This window comes from Mus caroli, unplaced genomic scaffold (assembly GCF_900094665.2).
Source record: "Mus caroli unplaced genomic scaffold, CAROLI_EIJ_v1.1 scaffold_13511_1, whole genome shotgun sequence".
NCBI lineage: Eukaryota > Metazoa > Chordata > Mammalia > Rodentia > Muridae > Mus > Mus caroli.
In genome coordinates, this window is record NW_018390987.1 from 14,068 (window position 1) to 31,978 (window position 17,911).

The following is a 17,911-nucleotide window of genomic DNA, read 5'->3' on the forward strand; positions in this document are numbered from 1 at the left end:
AGATACTTAACAATACACACATGCACATACACACGCACACACATATCCATGCACACACCCATGCACATATATGCACACACATGTACACATGAGTGTGCATACACACATTCACTCACACATACACACATGCATATGCACATACACACACTCATGCACACACATGTACACATACACACACACACACACACACACACACACACACTCATACTCTATCTTTTATACACACACAGCAATGGAAGACCAGGGAGGATTCTGTGTATCCCTGAATGATAAAAGTAGATACCATCTTAGTGACTTCACTTCTTTAAGTATTATGCTTTGGGCCACCAAATGTACCTGGCATTTTTGTCAAGTGCTGTCAGTAAAGTGAGCACGGGGCAGACACAGATTTTACCATCATGACATTTGGCATCTAATAAGACTGATGGTCATTAGTCAAATAAGTACAAATGAAAACTTTTGACGTGGACAGCACTGTACCAAGAGGCTTCCTGCTGCTGCTGCTGCTTCTATTACTACTACTACTACTGCTTGCAGCATGTCACAGACTTCCAAGGCAGCCAGACATGGACAGAAGCTTTCCACAAACACATGAGGTGTGGCATGTGGAAAGGGGCAGGCAGAGGGAACACAGGTGAGGGTCTGCACAGATGCCAGGGCTGCAGCAGAGCGCTAATGGAGGATGCTCATTTTTAAAGAGTTATTCTTATTTCTAAGTATGTGCATGGGGTTGGAGGAAGATTAAAGTCACATGAGTTCAATTGCCCATAGAGGCCAGAAAGGGGACTCAGATCCTCTGGAGTTGAGTTACCAGGGGTTGCCAGCAACCCAAAGTGAGTGCTGGGAACCAAACTCAGGTCCTCTCCAGGGGCAGTATGCATTCTTTTTTTTAATCGTTTATTAGATATTTACTTTTTTTACATTTCAAATGTTGTCCTCTTTCCTGGTTTCCCCTCTGAAAACCCCCTATCTGCTCCCCTCTTCCAGTGCTCACCAACCCACCCACTCCCACTTTCTGGCTCTGGGATTCCCCTACACTGGCGCATAGAGCCTTCACAGGACCAAGGGCCTCTCCCCCCATTGATGAACAACAAGGCCATCTTCTGCTACATATGAAGCTGGAGCCATGAGTCCCACCACATGTTCTCTTTGGTTGTTGATTTAGTCCTTGGGATCTCTGGGGTTACTGGTTAGTTCATATTGTTGTTCCTCCTATGGGGCTGCAAACTCCTTCAACACCTTGGGTCCTTTTAAGAACTGATCCATCTCCCTAATCCCAGAAGAATAGTTTTAAATTGAACCTAGATCCCACAGGGACTTTCTGATCTCTAGTCAACTGCCCAAATCAAGTGAAGGAAGAAAGACTGTAGTCAAACTAAGTCAAACTTTGTCACCAAACTACCTCACTTGCATGGGGAAAACAATGATTAAGTATAGCAGAGAATTCAGAATAAGTCTACAATGTGTGGCTATAAGAAAAAAATACACGACCAACCATGTCCCAATGCATAAGCAATGGATTGATTTAGAAACTATAATTTTCACAAGTAATAAATGTCTAGTCAAACTATGTATTTTTGAATTTAGCTAATCAGTTTCCTATCGAGTCCAGAAACTGGGTTTACGTTTCTCCCTGTCTATAATAAATGAGTGATTTTTGTAGTGACTACATTGACCATGTTTCATCCTTATTGGAATAAATTTTTTAAAACACAGAGATATTTTAAGCAACAAATAATGAATCTTATTGGCTAATTTTGTTAAAGATTATTATATGCAATAGAAACTCAGTTTGAATAACCCCAAATTGTTTAAGCCAGTAACATCCAGGAAGATAAGCAGATGGTAATGTGCACAACTCCTCTTTCCACATGAGTTCTTTTCTAACAAAGAGGAAGGCACAGTGATTATTTATACCTATTACCAGCCACAGAACTACTTGATGCCCAACAACAATTAATAAAACATAAATATGCCTCTTGAAGTCTGTATGAGTATGTAAAATTTGATCACACACTCAGAATTCCAGCCCAAACACAGACAACTTCAAAGAATAGAAAGACTTTAACGAAAGCAAGACTCTCTTAGTAAAACTAAAAATGAATGTAAAATTTAGTTTCAGTAATTTTAATAAATTTTGTTTAAGCAATAATTTGAAGAAAATATACATGTAACCAATTGAATTCATTTTTATCATTTTCATACATACAGAATTTTGAATGAGTTTACATGTTTACAGGTTCAGTTAAATATCTTAAATGTCTTAAATATCTTAAACTAAATGTAAAGGGTTCTTTCTAATTTAGATTTGAGGAATTCTATTTTTGAAAAAAATCTCATATCCCATAAAAGATACTGTTATAGGAACAAAAGGAGCATAAAATGGAACTGCTATTAGTTATTTTATATTACTTTGTCTGCTTTTAGATAGAGTTAAAAATAGTAGAAGTAACTAGAAAAATAACCAATGTGAAAATGGAAGGGTTTGATGAGGGCAACATTTCTGCCAACTGTCATAGAAGGTGTTAGTGCATTGCAAAACACAGTCTTTTCAGACACAGAAGAAAGCACTGCTCGAGGACTGAATATCTGTTGATTAAAATGGGGAGAAAGTGTACATCTCAGGTACCCTGGCCTGTTTTGGCCAAATTTTGCTAGCACGCCGGTCAGTATTGCGAACACCGTTCTCAAGAACATCTGGTTAGATAACTACATTTGTTGTTCTGATGCATTCCAGTGTCCATGCCCTGCTGTGCCCTCTCACTCTGACCTGATTTGGTCAGTGAGATATTAGCTAATGTGACACCAGCAGAAAAGCACATATACAATAGGACACTTAAGCATCTACTCTGCTAGGGGAACCTGCACAAGGAGCCTGCTGGAGACAAATGGAGCAGAGTCAATTGCCAAAGAATATTTGCACCTGTCAATGCCACTGAGCACAAACTCAAGGAACAGAGTGTATTATAACAGGTGGTCTAGTCAAGTGACCACACAGAGGCCAGAAGGAGCACCGGGGAGAGGCCAGCCTGAAGCACCAGACTGCAGGCTTGTGAATGAAACATTTGAAACACTGATGACTGGAAGCCTCTGCCTTAACCTTCAGAGTGGTCTATTTCTCTGCACTCTTGGGACAGTTCAGTCCCTACAGTGATACAAGCTCTTCAACAGTACCTTCATCTCCATGAGCTCGGCTGTGTTTAGAGGCGTGCTCAGAGCCTTTTCAGATATCTTCTCAAATTCATCACATAGCCTGAAACAGCAGAAAAATCAATAGTACAAACAGTATTTATTATTTAATGTTCCATTGTATGATTATGATCCATCTATGTGATGTCTAATGAATACAAATTTGTGTTAATTTACTTATTTGCCCCACATAAACTTAATGATCACCTGTCATACTCCAAGCTACAGCATTAAATGACCCCTGAGCATCTCACAGTCAGACACCAAAGACAGTTCACAGTTCTTTCAAGGGGCAGTTCCTGTGCCAATCCCGGAAATGGTACAAAGATGGGAAGTAACTAACTCTATTTGCAGGAAAGATTAAAAACAGGTCTGTAGCTCAGAAATGTCTGGCACATGCCAATACTTCCTACTGGTCTGCCTTGTAAGCAATAAAAATAATGAACAAACTTAGGGTTAGAAGAAAGAAAGTTCAGAGGTAAGGGACTTCAGTGGGGGGTGGGGGGGGATCTACAAAAATTGTCTGGCAAAGAGCATGTGGACCATGCTGAGCTGAAGGTGGGGCTGGAAGATGGATATGCATTTTGAACATGTTTGCAAATCTCAGTGGCAGAATCAACAGAGAAGGGGAGGTGTAACATGCAGATAAGAGGCCATGGAGTGGAGCTGTCACGCAGATAAAAGTGAGAATAGGTAATACTGCTTTATAGGCTTCCTGGTGAGGTAGAGACATGGATAAAGCAGCTGGGCTATCCCTGTCCAGGGCTCCTACAACAGTTTTGCTGCACCTTCTGTAGGCAGGTGAGTCTGACATAATTAAAAACAATGGAGGAAGAAAGCCCAGCTGCCAGGAGCTCAGAGGGTGGTGAGAAGAGGTGGGGCTGTGATAAAATTATAGCAAATGTTTCACCCAGTACAAAGGCCTAGAATAGAAACATTCTGTGAGGAGGCATAGTGATTCACATCTGTAATCGTACTAGGATATTGAGAGGTGACTACTTGGAGTATCATGTTTTCCAAGATAGCCCAGGGACTTAGTGAGACCCTGCCCTCAAAAACTATACAAGGAATATTCTAGTTATTTCTGTGTTTCTACCTTGTAACATTAGAAAAGAGGTTGGAGGACCAGTTATACTAATTATGCTTCTTGACTTAGATAAGTAGACATTCAGCTGTACTCTGACTGGTATTCTCTGAGTTTAGAGTAGCCAGCTATCCTACACCCACACCCTGTTTAGTCCACAGTTCTCCAGTTAAAAGAACAACTTGGTGGATAGAGATGTAGCTCAGTGGTTAAAGGCACTTGGCCGCTCTTCCAGAGGCCCTGATTTCAAATCCCAGCAACCACACAGTACCTCACAATCATCTATAATGGAATCTGATGCCCTCTTCTGATTTGGAGGCATACATGCAAATAGAGCACTCATATACATAAATAAGTACATCTTTTAAAATAAGTTTAAAATCTTTATAAAAATAACAACTTGCCAAGGCCTTAAAGTATCAGGAGCCATCTAGGACAGGCTAAGGCTAATAGGTGACCTTCCTGGGGGTGGCCCACCACTTTTGCATGGTCTGTGATGAGTTAGCTCAATGGTGAGGACCCAAAGAGACTTCATCTCAGGATTGCCTCTTGCAGCTAATGAGCCGTTCCTGTCATTATTAAATTAATATAACAATCCCTGAGCATTAGCCCACCCTATTAATCAAATTTCCTGCAGATCACCATAAAGATAAACTTCCATGAGCTAATGCTGTTTAGATCAATTAATGACTCTATAGAATTCCTGATTTTGTTCAAATAATTTCAGGAAGAAGGTTTTAAGGAATAGTTTTAGTTGCTTTGCTAGACATATGTAATAAAGATAGAATCAAGACTAGAATGTGCCCCCTCCTCATATAGTAAGTAAAGGCTGCATAGCAAGAAACACAGTGAGCTTTCAGAATTACACAAAAAAGTGAAATAGGCTTGGGACAAATTTGTGTTCAAGGAAAAACATTTAGGTCTAAGGATATAGCCACAGGTGTGCACTATGATAAGACAAGGCCATATAAAAGCTGTTACTTTGAACTTTTACGGAGCATGTTAGAATGAAATCCCACTGTGAACTTACAATCAACATCCTTTTGTAACTCCCATTTTATCTATGAGGAAATTTCTAAAGAATCTTTTGTCTAAGAATGTTAAAACAAAAAGGACAGAGAAAAGAAATAAAGTTGTTGGTTGAATAATTTGAATTGGGGGCTCTTGCCACCCACTTACCCACCCACCCATCCATCTATCCATCCATCCAAATGTATATTTTGTCTGTATGTATGTGTTTAGGTAAATGTGTATGTATATAAGAATAGATGAATACTTATGGAGTTGATTTAGACAGATGGTTGGGCCTGACCAAAATGTGGATGTATGAATGTATATATGCCTGTGCATATTTACCTGTATAAAGCATTTTGATTATTTTCCTTTCCTTCCTATATGGCTAACCAAGAGTTAACCAGTCAGGCCAGTGACGGGCTCTGGCCTCCTGTACAGAGAAGGGAATGCTAGCAATAAATCCTTTAACCCAATCACCATGCTGTTAGCAACAAGTGTTAACAGATATGCAGTTTCTGGACTCAGTAACTTAAAGTTAAGATAGGCATATGTTATTATAGAGAGTAACCCTACCCTCTCCCAAGACCAAGTCTTGCCCCAAGGATGCTCTTCCCCTCAGCTGCTTCATAGAGGACCCAGCCCCTGGGCTAAGCTCCTGTCACTAAAGAATAATGGTAGTATGACAAAGTTTGGATTTGACACCCACAGCTCCTATACAGATCGACTCTGAAAACTAATTTATGTATGGATTACACACGTTTTAAAGTATGAAGTGAATGTCCACCTGACTTGTGCAAAAGAATGGAAGCACAATAATTAATTTACATGATTGGGAAGGCATATGTGTAAAAAAAAAATCCTGACAACTGCATCATGAAATGTCACTCCATGTAGAACATGTTTAGCATAATGCTTTTTTTTTGAACTCCCTGTGACACTGATCGACCTGCTTCCATTGCCAAGTATCACAAGGACCACCCCTAGAACGCAAACATAGCCACCCCAGTACTCCCATACATTGTGTTTTCCTTCTGGTGATTGCGGAACATCTTGGCTATCAGTTTCCCACAGATGACATCTGCTCGCTTCATCAATGATTTGATCAGTTCCTCACAGTGCATTTCAAACATTCCCAAGCGAACAGTCTGCAGAGTAAAAAAGATTTACTTATTATGAAGCATGAATTGGAATAAGCATAAGTAAGAGGCTCTCTTCGTTTTTATATTCTCCTCGCTACTGATTTGTGTGTGCAATATAATTAGGTCAGGTTTTGAGATTTTTGGTTCTTGGTTTTTGGTTTTAAATTGTTGAACCAGGCATAATGGTTCAGGTGTATAACTCCTGAACTTGGACAACAAGACCAGGAAGAATGGATAAGTTTGAGGCCAGCCTTGACTCCATAGTGAGTTCCAGGGCAACCTGGGCTAAAGGCCAAGATCCTGTATCAAAAACAAACTGAAGATAATAACAAATTCACATGTGGGGCTGCGGGAGTATCTAATATCTGACCCACCCACCTCTCCCCCACTTCCGGCAACAAATACTTTGTATTTTACATCCATCTATGAGTAAATATCACCATCATCATCATCATTGTCATCATCATCATCATCATGGTTTTTTAAAGTTTAGGAAATTAGGATATTGGTAACTGAATGAAAATTAACTTCCTTTATTTTTTTATTTTGATAAGTTTTGTTTGCTTTTAGACATTGTCATGCTTTATAGTCCACCTGTTGACCATGAACTTGCAGTCTGCCTGCTTCCTGAATGCTGGCACTACAGGTGTGTACCACCCCATCCAGCAATGACTTTCAAATACGTTATTTGTTTCATATTTAAAAAGTAATACATGGGCATAGTAGGGAATCTGAAGAATGGTTTTAATAAAGGGGCCAAGAGAGGATGTTTAGTAATCTTTAGTATCTTTAGTAATTGAAGGAAGTACATTGTGGATTCATTGCTGTCGTTTCCAAAACATTTGTCAACATGAAATTTAAAAGTCAGGTTCTTGGAACTGGGAGGAGATTCCATACTTATGCTCCTTTCTATTCATGTTTCTTAAATCCCTTTTCACCTTGCACTGGCATCTCATGCATGTGAGCACAAGGACGGTATGTGTCCTAGCTGCCTGACACTGAGACACACGCCAGGCTGGCAAGTGTCACCACTTCTGGGTGCATATTCCTATTCCCTGGGGGCTCTAACACTAGATGTTAATACACCTGAGACAGACCATTCTCTTCCATCAAGAGTTATAGAGAAACGACAGTTACCTTTCGAGATGTGTACTGTATTTCTTCTCCTAGCTTTTGGTATTTGCGAATTTCCTCTATTAGTCTCTCATAGTTCTGATTTTGAAACAGGAACTCATCAATATCACGCTCAGCTTTTCCAGTAATCAAGAACTGATACTTGTCATACATTTTGAGATGCTCGGTTGGTGCCACACTCTCTCGCAACACCACCTCTCTAATCTTTTCCTTATGGGTGTCTATGATTTCATCCAGAATTATGGGCTTCAAGGTTGTTGGCTTAGATTTGCTTTCCTGAGCAGAGAAGGGAAATGGTGTCATTTCACGTACCTTTAGCTAACTTAACCCTACTATATTATCTCCCAGAAAGGGTCAATCTTACTATATTGCCTTTTCTATACATAAGAAAAGGCTGTTGTAATTTACTAATCTCTAATCTATAGAAATATGATCAGTCCAACCTGAAGAGTGTTATATACTGTAGGTTTTGTATAATTTTTGTTTTTCATAAGTGCTACCTGACATTTTATTTTATTTGTTTTGCATTTGTTTTTGTTTTTCAGCACAATTGGGCAAATGGTCATTTGAAAATACATGCAAAAATAAAACGTAGGATGCAAAACAGAAAAGTCCAAACATTGCTGTGTTAGCTTTCCAAGGCTGGCTTTGGCCTTAACTCTTAAAAAGATGCTCATGCAGAGCCCCATCACCACACTCCTCAGACAAGTGAGGTCAAACCAAAGAAAGATTGCCACTCACTAGGTGGCCTTTGATGCTGATCCCTAGTTGCCAAATTCCTATTCTGCAACCAGGGTTGGAATAACAGTGAGCAAGAATGCACAAGAGGACAATTTAATTAGTACATGAATATCAACATTCAACTCCTTCCCCTTGTAAATAAGAGGATCAATACGTGTGTTGGCATAGTTTATAATCTGAATGGTAACTCCTAGAAACATCTGTGCTGTGCCATCTAGAAAAAGGCATTTTTAAATCTGTAATGAGTAGAAATCAGTCTATGGTGGGCTTTCTATGACACGGAAATTGATCTCACCACCTTAGATATCCCGTGGGTGTCTGCCTGCTATGCCTACTACTGGGCACTTCAGAAGATCAGCTGTCTGAAAAGCTACATTGTTTATAGGAACACTACTGAATGTTACCACCTTGATCAGTCCCTCAGTCTTGGGCTCAGGGTGCACTTGGTATTGTCTCTTCTACAAAACAGTTTTAGAATACTTCATCCCACACAATGGGCTGTGTGCAAGGTGGATTTATGGGTTCTCCTGTGAAGGTCATTAATACTCATCTTAGGCTGTTTTTTACATTTTTATTAGCAGCTTGTCTAATTTCTAAAATAGGGCTATTTTTCTAGATGTAATTAGATTTTCAGACTGAGAATCACCTTAGAAAGTTTCTAATATTAAATTTAATTAGTGCTCATTGAGAGTTAAGAAAAAATGATATTTCATGTGATATATCAAGGTGTTCAAAGAATATCATATTAGATCATGAAACAATTATGAGTTTACACTCATGGTGCCTCAGCCCTTACCAGTTTGCCTTCCATGGGAAAGAAAAGTGTATTTTAATCTATTTTCCATTCCTATCAAATATATCAATGAACAGAAATATGAATCTGCTTCTGCATCTACTACCAAAGGTCATTGAGACACCGTGTAATCATTTTATTCAAGCTAGTCTTATAATTTATTTCAAAATCTCGCTGAACCTCAAATCACCTAGAGACATCTAGGGGTAGTGATCATAGAGAATTCTGTAATTTTTATTTTTTAAAATGTGACCAAGTAAGGCTGACAAAACCATCACCCCACATACAATGCCCCATGCATCTTTTAGCTCTAAAAATCTGACACAAAACAAATATTCTCTTCTTGAAAGTCTAAGTTACATATTTTCATACTAATGTAAACTCATCGCATACACTCTTTACTGTAGGCACCAGGAAGGGATATAAAAGTCATCTTTTCTAACCATAAAATCATAGCAATAGAGTTTATTTAGATAATTATAATCAGTACTTAGAGTTTAGTAATTCTTATCTTATTAACTTGCTATATCAGTGTGCTTCATAAGCTACCTTAATAATTTCTGTTCTTGAAAAAAAGGTAAAATACTAGGAATAAATGCAATAAATGAGTTGGAGTTATGCAAAGGCAAAGCAAGCAGTAGATTTTAACAGACTTTGAAATGTGGTGATATGAAGAACCAATAAGCAGAAAACAACTATTTCAGAATACATGAATATGTAAGAAAATTACTAAATTTGGTTCTTCTAATGTATGCCAAGGAATCAAAGTAAAGGGGGTGGGGGGAGCTATGTAGCCAAGATGGGAGCAGGTCATTGTGTACTTGCATGAGCCTGAAGACTTCAATCATCTTTATGGTCAAAGATTTGTTGACTCCCCAGCAAGGAGGACATGGGGGCAGAGTATGACTGTCAGAAGACAAAGTGTCAGAGTAGAGCAAAGTAGCACTCTCAGGAGACGTATCTTGAGAAAACTTAAAGGACACAGAACCTTTTAATTGGGAGTTGGGGGTGGGGGGAGGGACGGGATGAGGAATTTGCCTATGAGAGAGAAAGAAATAGTAGCCTTAGCAGTCCACTATCAGAATTCTAGTTTCTGACTTGGATAAGCATAGAACCAGTGTGTCCAAAGTATCATTAAGTCAAAAATTGTTCAGTCAAAGCTGAGCCTTCCAGGGCTTTCAAATGATTACCAAATTCCAGAGAAGCCAACTTGGGCAGCAGCCACAGAGATGTCCTGAGGTCTTATGTCTGTCACATAGTAAAAAGGAAAGAACCCAGAGGTATTAGCCACCATGGGAAGAGCAGAATCACACAGGCCAAGACCACAGACAGTGGTATTCTGAATGGAAATTTAGAATTAGCGAATTCTAAATTCAGAATGGAAAAGAATTAGTATATGTAAAGAAAAAAATAATTAATAATTAGTAAAGGCAATCAAAATTGTCCAAGTCTGTTTGTATGAAGAATAATAAAATTTCTAGAAAATAAAATAAAAAAATTGTATCTGCCAAAGGGGACATTGTCTCCCCAATGTATAATTTATTTTTTATTCTTTTTTCCCTTTTATTAAACACAGATTATTTTCTCATACAGTATAATTTGAACACAGTTTCCCATTTCTCAACTCCTCTCAGTCCCTCCAACTCTTCTCCCATCCAGATTCACTTCCTTTCTGTCTCTCATTAGAAAAGAATAGTCATGCATAATTTTATAGTCAAAATGTTAAGTAATCTAAACCTGTCCAGTTGGGGCTTCTATTGCTATGATGTAACACCATGACCAGACACAAGTTGGGGATCAAAGGGTTTATTTTGTTTATACTTCCACATCATGGTCCATCATCTAAGGACATGAGGGCAAGAACTGAAGAGAACAGGAAATTAGAAGCAAGAGCTAAGGCAGAAGTGATAGAGGAGAGCTGTTTACTGGCCTGCTCCCCATGGCTTGCTCAGTCTGCATTTTTTTAGGTTCCAGGACCACCAGGCCAAATGTGCCCATCAATCACTAATTAGGAAAATGCTTTAAAGACTAATATTAGGGAGGTAGTTTCTCAGTTGGGGCTCCCTCCTCTCAGAGGACTCTAGCTTGTGTCAAGTTGACATAAAATTGGCTAAAACAAAACCAAGTCGTGAGTTACATATAAGATAAGTACATACTGCATATAAAAAGAAATCATTTAGAAATATACAAAAACCCTATTCTTTCTCTTTTTTAATATAAAAATTAAGAATAAGCACTCCAAACCGCAGCTAGTGATGCATCTACTAGAGGCTAAGATAGGCTGTGAGGTGTGATGGGGATGAGCTTCCAGGACAGCAATCAGAATATCCTTGTTACTTACCCATTGGGAATACAATTTTGTCTCAACTCTTGGCACAAAGCTGACAGCCTTAATCATGATTTCATAGATATTTACAAGAATATCTATGTAGTCATTAAACTCGGGTTCAAAATTAATGTCATCTTTATCAAGAACCAGTCTCATGATGAAACCTGGATGTTCAAAAGCTCTAATTGATTCCTGTAAAATGAAATAAAATAACCATAGGTATACATAGAGATATAGAGATGTGGAGATCAATTGCTGTGAATGAAAATTATGCCAGCCCCAATTAAATACACTGAACGGACTTTCTCTTGTACCTGAGACTCTTAAACAAGAGCAGATCCTACTGAAAAAACTGCAGGAGTGATTGCCATCCTTGGTACTACTTGTTACTGTCTTACCGGACCTAGAGGTTAACTATTGGGTCAAACACATTGATCCCAAGGCACTGCTCATGCTGTAGGAAACAGTCTCCTTCCTGAGATAAAAGGAACTCCTCAAAGCAAGCTATACCCAAGCCTTCAAAACTCATTCATCCTTCAAGGATTTACCCAAATCCTCAACATTGTGATGATAATCTTATCCAAACTGTGCAAGTTGACCTAACTTTTTAGCATGCAAGTGTAATAGATCTGAAGATTCTATTCCATCCTGCTATCTCATCAGAAAAGCTACCTTGACAGTTTCCTTTCTGAAAGGGCACACCTTTCAAAGGCACACCTGCTAGCTGAGCAGGACTTACAGGAGGTTGGGCAATGAGGTCTGTAAAGTCTTGCATGGAGACGAGAATGAGGTCCTGCAGCTGTAAGGTCATGAGTGTAGCAGCACAGTTGAAAAAAGAGTCCAATTTGGCGCTGCTCTTGCCAGTTGGCAATTGCTTTTTTTTATTGCCTTTGTAATAAATATTCTGCACTTCTGGAAACCACCTTGAAAGAAGAAAAGACATTTAGAAGTCAATACCCTCAGTGTATTATTCCACTTACATTAGGCATTAACAGTAAATTCTAGACATCCAAAGGTCTTCATAAAGGGGTATATTGCTAAGTGACATTATCTACTCTCTGAGCCCTAAGTGGTAGAGTATTTCACTTCTCCAAGGAAAAGAAATTTTAAATCATAACCAATAGAAAATGACTCAATGATGGTGTGCTAAAAGACATAAATCTACCCTTGCAATTATAGTTCCTGCAGTTTTTGAAGAAATATGAGCACCTTACTGGACACTTCTCTCCAGGCTCTTAAATGGTCCCCATGGAATGTCTGTTAGTTTAAAGCCATAGAGTGAGTAAATGATCAAAGAGCTAGCTTATACCAAGTTAAAATCTCATGGTATGCCATGCTAGCATTTCTCAATAGCTTAAAAACAAGGCACAAATAAAAAAACATCATGGATTTTATTTTCCCAATTTCCCTTAATGTGAAATACTGAAAGAATGACTGATTTAAAATGAAGTTTCAAAGGCACATGTGTCCTTGTAATAAAAGAATAATGGTGCAATTTCATATGTAGCTACCTCATGCTGAAAATCACTGACGTTTTCAACTTATAAAATCCTTGTTGGTACTGCAAGATTAAAGAACACTGGTACTTTCTGCCATAAGGGCTAATGAATAGTTGATAGAAATGACCAGTGTGTCCTAACAGAAGAAATCTAAGTTTTAAATATAAACTTCTGCTTTACATGTACTGCAAGTCCACTTATGTCCTAGGCACAGTGTTTCAGAAGGTATAAAAAGATACTACATCATTTTTTTCTCTCATAATAATGAAAGCAGTGGATGCGTCATGGGAAATAGCTAGAAGTCAAAGGACAGAGAGACACTTTACATTTAAATCTTGGAGAAAGGCTTAGTAATTGCCAAAGCCCTAGTAGAAGCATCAGAGGTAGAAATAGAGTAAAAACTAAAAGAACTCATGCTATGTTTCTACAAGCTGAGGGTCAAAAGATGCTCAGAAGGGAGGTCAAGAGAGATAAGAGTCACGATGCAAGTTTTCAAACCAAATTAAGAAGCTGTATTCATTATTTTGTCAACAAATGAGAGATACTAAAATGAAGGGAAACATTTACAGAAACACAGGAATGGAGACGTCATTTATAATTTGCAAGGGTCTATCTCAATGATTCTCAACCTGTGGGTTGTGACTCCTTTGAGATTCAAATGACTCTTTCACAGAGGTCATATGTCAGATATCCTGCATATCATATATGCATATTAATATTATTATTATTCATAACAGTAGCAAAATTACAGCTAGGAAGTAGAAACAAAATAATTTTATGGTAGGGGGTCACCACAGCATGAAAAACTGTATTGAAGGGTCACAGCATTAGGAAGTTGAGAACCACTGCGCTATCTACATATTGGGTAACAGCCAGCTAGGAAGATAGCTTAGCTGGTAAAGTCCTTTCCCTGTAAGCCATGAGGACCTGAGTTCAGTCCCTAGAACACACATTAAAACACCAATAAAGCAGTGCACTCCAGACTCCAGTGTTGGTTGGGCAGAGACTGGAGAATCTCTGGGGTTTCCAGAGAGCCAGTAAAGTCAAACCCACAAACCTCAGCCAATCAGAAAATCTGTCTCTAAAAACAAGCTGGAGACATCTAAGGACAACATCACATGCACATGTGTGGGCTTCTCAGCACACATGATTGCTTGCATGTACATATGTGCATGTGTGTGCAAACACGCACACAGTAAAAATGGGTCTGCCCATGGCAGAAGCAATGGGAATTAAGATGAAAGGGACACAGAAGGCATCTCAATGACTGGTAGTCAGAAAATAGGTCTTAATAGATACAAAAAGATTGAGCTTCAAAATTAGAAATCAAAACATGATGACTGGAGAGTCACCAGTGTGTGGAGATAATTTTAATTTGACCTAATTTTAATGTCCTATATTTAATAAATTAATGACCAAGCTAAAGACAATTGTCCTATGTGTCCCTATTTAATTGTCTGGCACCTATGTAATTAATTATCATATGTGTCTATTCCATTCTGAAGGACCAATCCAAGGAGATATTTAATTGTGTTTTAATAGATCTAATAGCACTGAAGTCACAAACTTTTTTAAGCCATAAGCATTCCCTCCTGGGTCATCCTCTAAATGATTTTATGTTCCTCACCCAAAGCCATGAGAGAGCACAGCCTGTGCCTGGCATGTAGATGTCACACACGCAAAGCCTGGCGGTGACTTAAGGCATGATATTTTTGCCTGGTATCCACCAACTCACAGTGCAGAGGCCATAGCAGCACATTTATAAGAAGGCCACTGTTAGTGACAAGCATCTCAACTTCTTTCTACTCATTGCTGTCTGCAACATCTGGACACATTACAGACCAAGATAATTAAGGACAAATTTGACTCTGAGACAGAAATATGTTAAAAAAAACCAACAAACTGTTGAAGTGAATTTTCTAGAAGTTGTTTAAATGAAGCACTTCACCAATCACATCTCTAAACTTAAACATTCCTACTGAAAGTCCAAAACGTTACGTTTTAAGTAGTGTCTCCTTGGCAGATTCCATGTGTTTAATGACAATGTTCTGAAATTCTGACAGCTCTAATGCATCCTGGCGCTTGTGAAACTCTTCTATGTCAACTAGACGTAATTTCCTGGAAGAGATAAAAATAAACAGCAATTTAAGATAAAGAGTTTGTGGTGTTTATGATTTTGCTAAATTATCTGTTCTGAAAAATACCCTATTCCTAGATTTATCATCAAAATCTGTACTCTATAAAACTCAACTCTCAAGAACATGAGATTTTCTGTGGTAGTCAGCTTTCTGTTGCTGTGACACAATGCAAGACAAAGACAAGGGCAGAAAGCTTTGTTTTGGCTCCTGATTTCCAAAGTTTCAGTTCGTAGTCTGTTAATTGGCTCTCTTGCTTCAGGGTCTGTGGTGAAGCAGAGCTTCATGGTGGAGTGACAATGATGACACAGAAGTGTTCAGCAAGTGGCAGCTGGGAGGAGGGAGGCCAAGGGACAAGGCAGCTGGGTGGAGGGAGGCCAAGGCAGCTGGGTGGAGGGAGGCCAAGGCAGCTGGGAGGAGGGAGGCCAATGCAGCTGGGAGGAGGAAGGCCAAGGCAGCTGGGTGGAGGGAGGCCAAGGCAGCTGGGAGGAGGGAGGCCAAGGCAGCTGGGAAAAAGGGAGAAAGGCAAAGAGCTTTTGAAAGTGAAGGACCTGAGGACAAGATACAGTCTCTGAGGGCAGGCCTCCAGGATCCACTCTTCAGCTAAGACACACCTCCTTAGTTCCTGAGTTTCCTTCCTTTCCCAACAGGCCTATTAATGGTGAGCTCATAAACTGATTAATCTACTCAGGCCAGAGCCCTCTCCATCCACTCTTTCCCCACAGCCTTCTCTGAATACCGAAGAACTGAGAACAAGCCTGAAGTTGAAACATATGAGCCTCATAGGGGACCTTTCAGACCCAAACCATAACAGTGACTGAAATTTTAAAGTAATATATATAGATTCAACAGGAATATGACATTGGGGAGCATCACTGCTAAGTGGAAGAGCATCGAAACTGGAACTTGGTGAGAATTTAAACTGGACTTTCATAGAAACCAGAAGGGTTAGAACTGAAAGGGTGATAAAGCTTTATGCATTTAGAGCTGGCTTCTTTTTTTTTTTAATTGTATATTTTCTTCATTTAGATTTCAAATGGTATCCTGAAAGTCCCCAATACCCTCCCTGCCCCCACCCTGATTCCCAACCCACCCACTCCTGCTTCCTGGACCTAGCATTCCCCTATACTGGGGCATTTAATCTTCACAAGACCAAGGGCCTCTTCTTCCATTGATGGCCTACTAGGCTATCCTCTACTACATATGCAGCTAGAGACACAAGCTCTTGGGGTACTGCTTAGTTTATATTGTTGATCCTCCTATAGAGTTGCAGACCCCTTCAGCTCCTTGGGTACTTTCTCTAGCTCATCCATTGGGGGCTATGTGTTCCATCCAATAGATGACTGTGATCAGCCACTTCTGTATTTGTCAGGCACTGGCATAGCCTCACAAGAGACAGCTATATCAGGGTCCTGTCAGCAAAATCTTGCTGGCATATGCTGACTTCTAATACCAAGTAAAACAATTCTTCAAAAGGAAGCCCTGAGGAGCAGGGAGCCTGGGGAGGGGAAGGTCTCTGCCAAGGAGGCCCCAGAACCCCCAAATCCTACACCTGTATGAATTTCAAAAGACACAGGACTTGCTGAATCCCAGATAAGTCATGGGGATGCTTGTAAGATACTTTTGGGGGAAATAATACAACATATCTTCATTTATTTGTAAAAAAATTTGCTAAACACTTACACTTTAAGATGTTGCAACAAATCACCCATTATAGAAAGTGTCTGTGGGATGGATATATATATGAGGGCCTCTTAGTTTGGGTTTTACTGCTGTGAAGAAATGCCATGACCAAGAACTCTTATAAAGGACAACATTTAATTGGGGCTGGCTTACAGGTTCAGTGGTTCAGAGTTTTACTCCATCATCAGCAAGGCAGGAGCAATAAAGCAGGAATTCAGGCATGGTGTGGGAGCAGCTGAGAGTTCTACATCTTGATCTGAAGGCTGCTAGGAGAAGCCTGGCTTTTCTGCACTGAGCAGAGCTTCAAACCCCACCCCCATGGTGGTGCACTTCCTTCAACAAAGCCACACTTCCTGATAGTGCCATTCCCTGGGCTAAGCATATTCAAACCACCACAGGGGGCATCCGCAGGCATATGCTTAAATGACCACAGAACAATGTAGAAAATGTCCTCAGCACTGCAACTGTTCAGTGTGTCACTTCTTTGGCTTGTGAGGAGGAAACACAAAGGGTGGCATCACAGCTCTCATAGGTGCAGGGATGCCCCAGGTTTTAAGGGGCCTAAAGGAAGGCTGTCTTTAAGAAATCTAAATGTGCGTTACTTCAGTAAAGTTTAAACCATGTCTCCATGTCAGCATATTACTGAAGAGGAGTATTTCTGTGAGTTTGTAACAGGTCTCTGAGAGAGAGCATGTTAAGTTAGAGTCCCCAGGCCACATGGCAGGTCCTCTTCTGCTGAAGGGGCAAAGCTTGTTGTTCCAAGTGAACCAAGAAACCTTCATATCCACCTCTGCTAAGCCCTTCCTGTCCACAGCTGCTCAGGCCCCACTAGAAACTCCTGGGAGGCAGGCTACACTCTCCATCAGCTGTCAGGGAACTTCAGTGCAGGCTGTTAATTTGAGCAATGTTTATCACGTTTGTGAACTGTTCAGAGCACTGCAACGGCTAATGTTAAGGGTCACTGAAAACAAGGAATGGACACTAAGTCCCCTAGCTAGGAGTATCCTTAAACCACCCACGGTGATTAGACAGAGAAGACATGTACGATGAGTTAGATGTAAAAGACAGTGTTCACTTATTATTCTATATGTTACATATTATTTATTAAAACCACATTTTCATATTTGTAGTATATTTTTAATTTACAATTAAAATAATAAAANAANNAANC

General features: G+C 39.6%; 1 protein-coding gene across 1 annotated transcript in view; it reads right to left on the bottom strand.

Moving 5' to 3' along the window:
• Positions 1-17,911, bottom strand: part of LOC110288938 (dynein heavy chain 7, axonemal-like) — a gene marked incomplete at both ends in the record, with an annotated part of 30,716 nt that overhangs the window by 7,518 nt on the left and 5,287 nt on the right. Inside the window, 6 exons of the mRNA XM_021155171.1 lie at positions 3,175-3,253; positions 6,305-6,432; positions 7,564-7,836; positions 11,436-11,615; positions 12,163-12,346; positions 14,921-15,040. Of these exons, the coding sequence (XP_021010830.1) occupies positions 3,175-3,253; positions 6,305-6,432; positions 7,564-7,836; positions 11,436-11,615; positions 12,163-12,346; positions 14,921-15,040 (964 nt within the window). The remainder of the gene's footprint in view (positions 1-3,174; positions 3,254-6,304; positions 6,433-7,563; positions 7,837-11,435; positions 11,616-12,162; positions 12,347-14,920; positions 15,041-17,911) is intronic.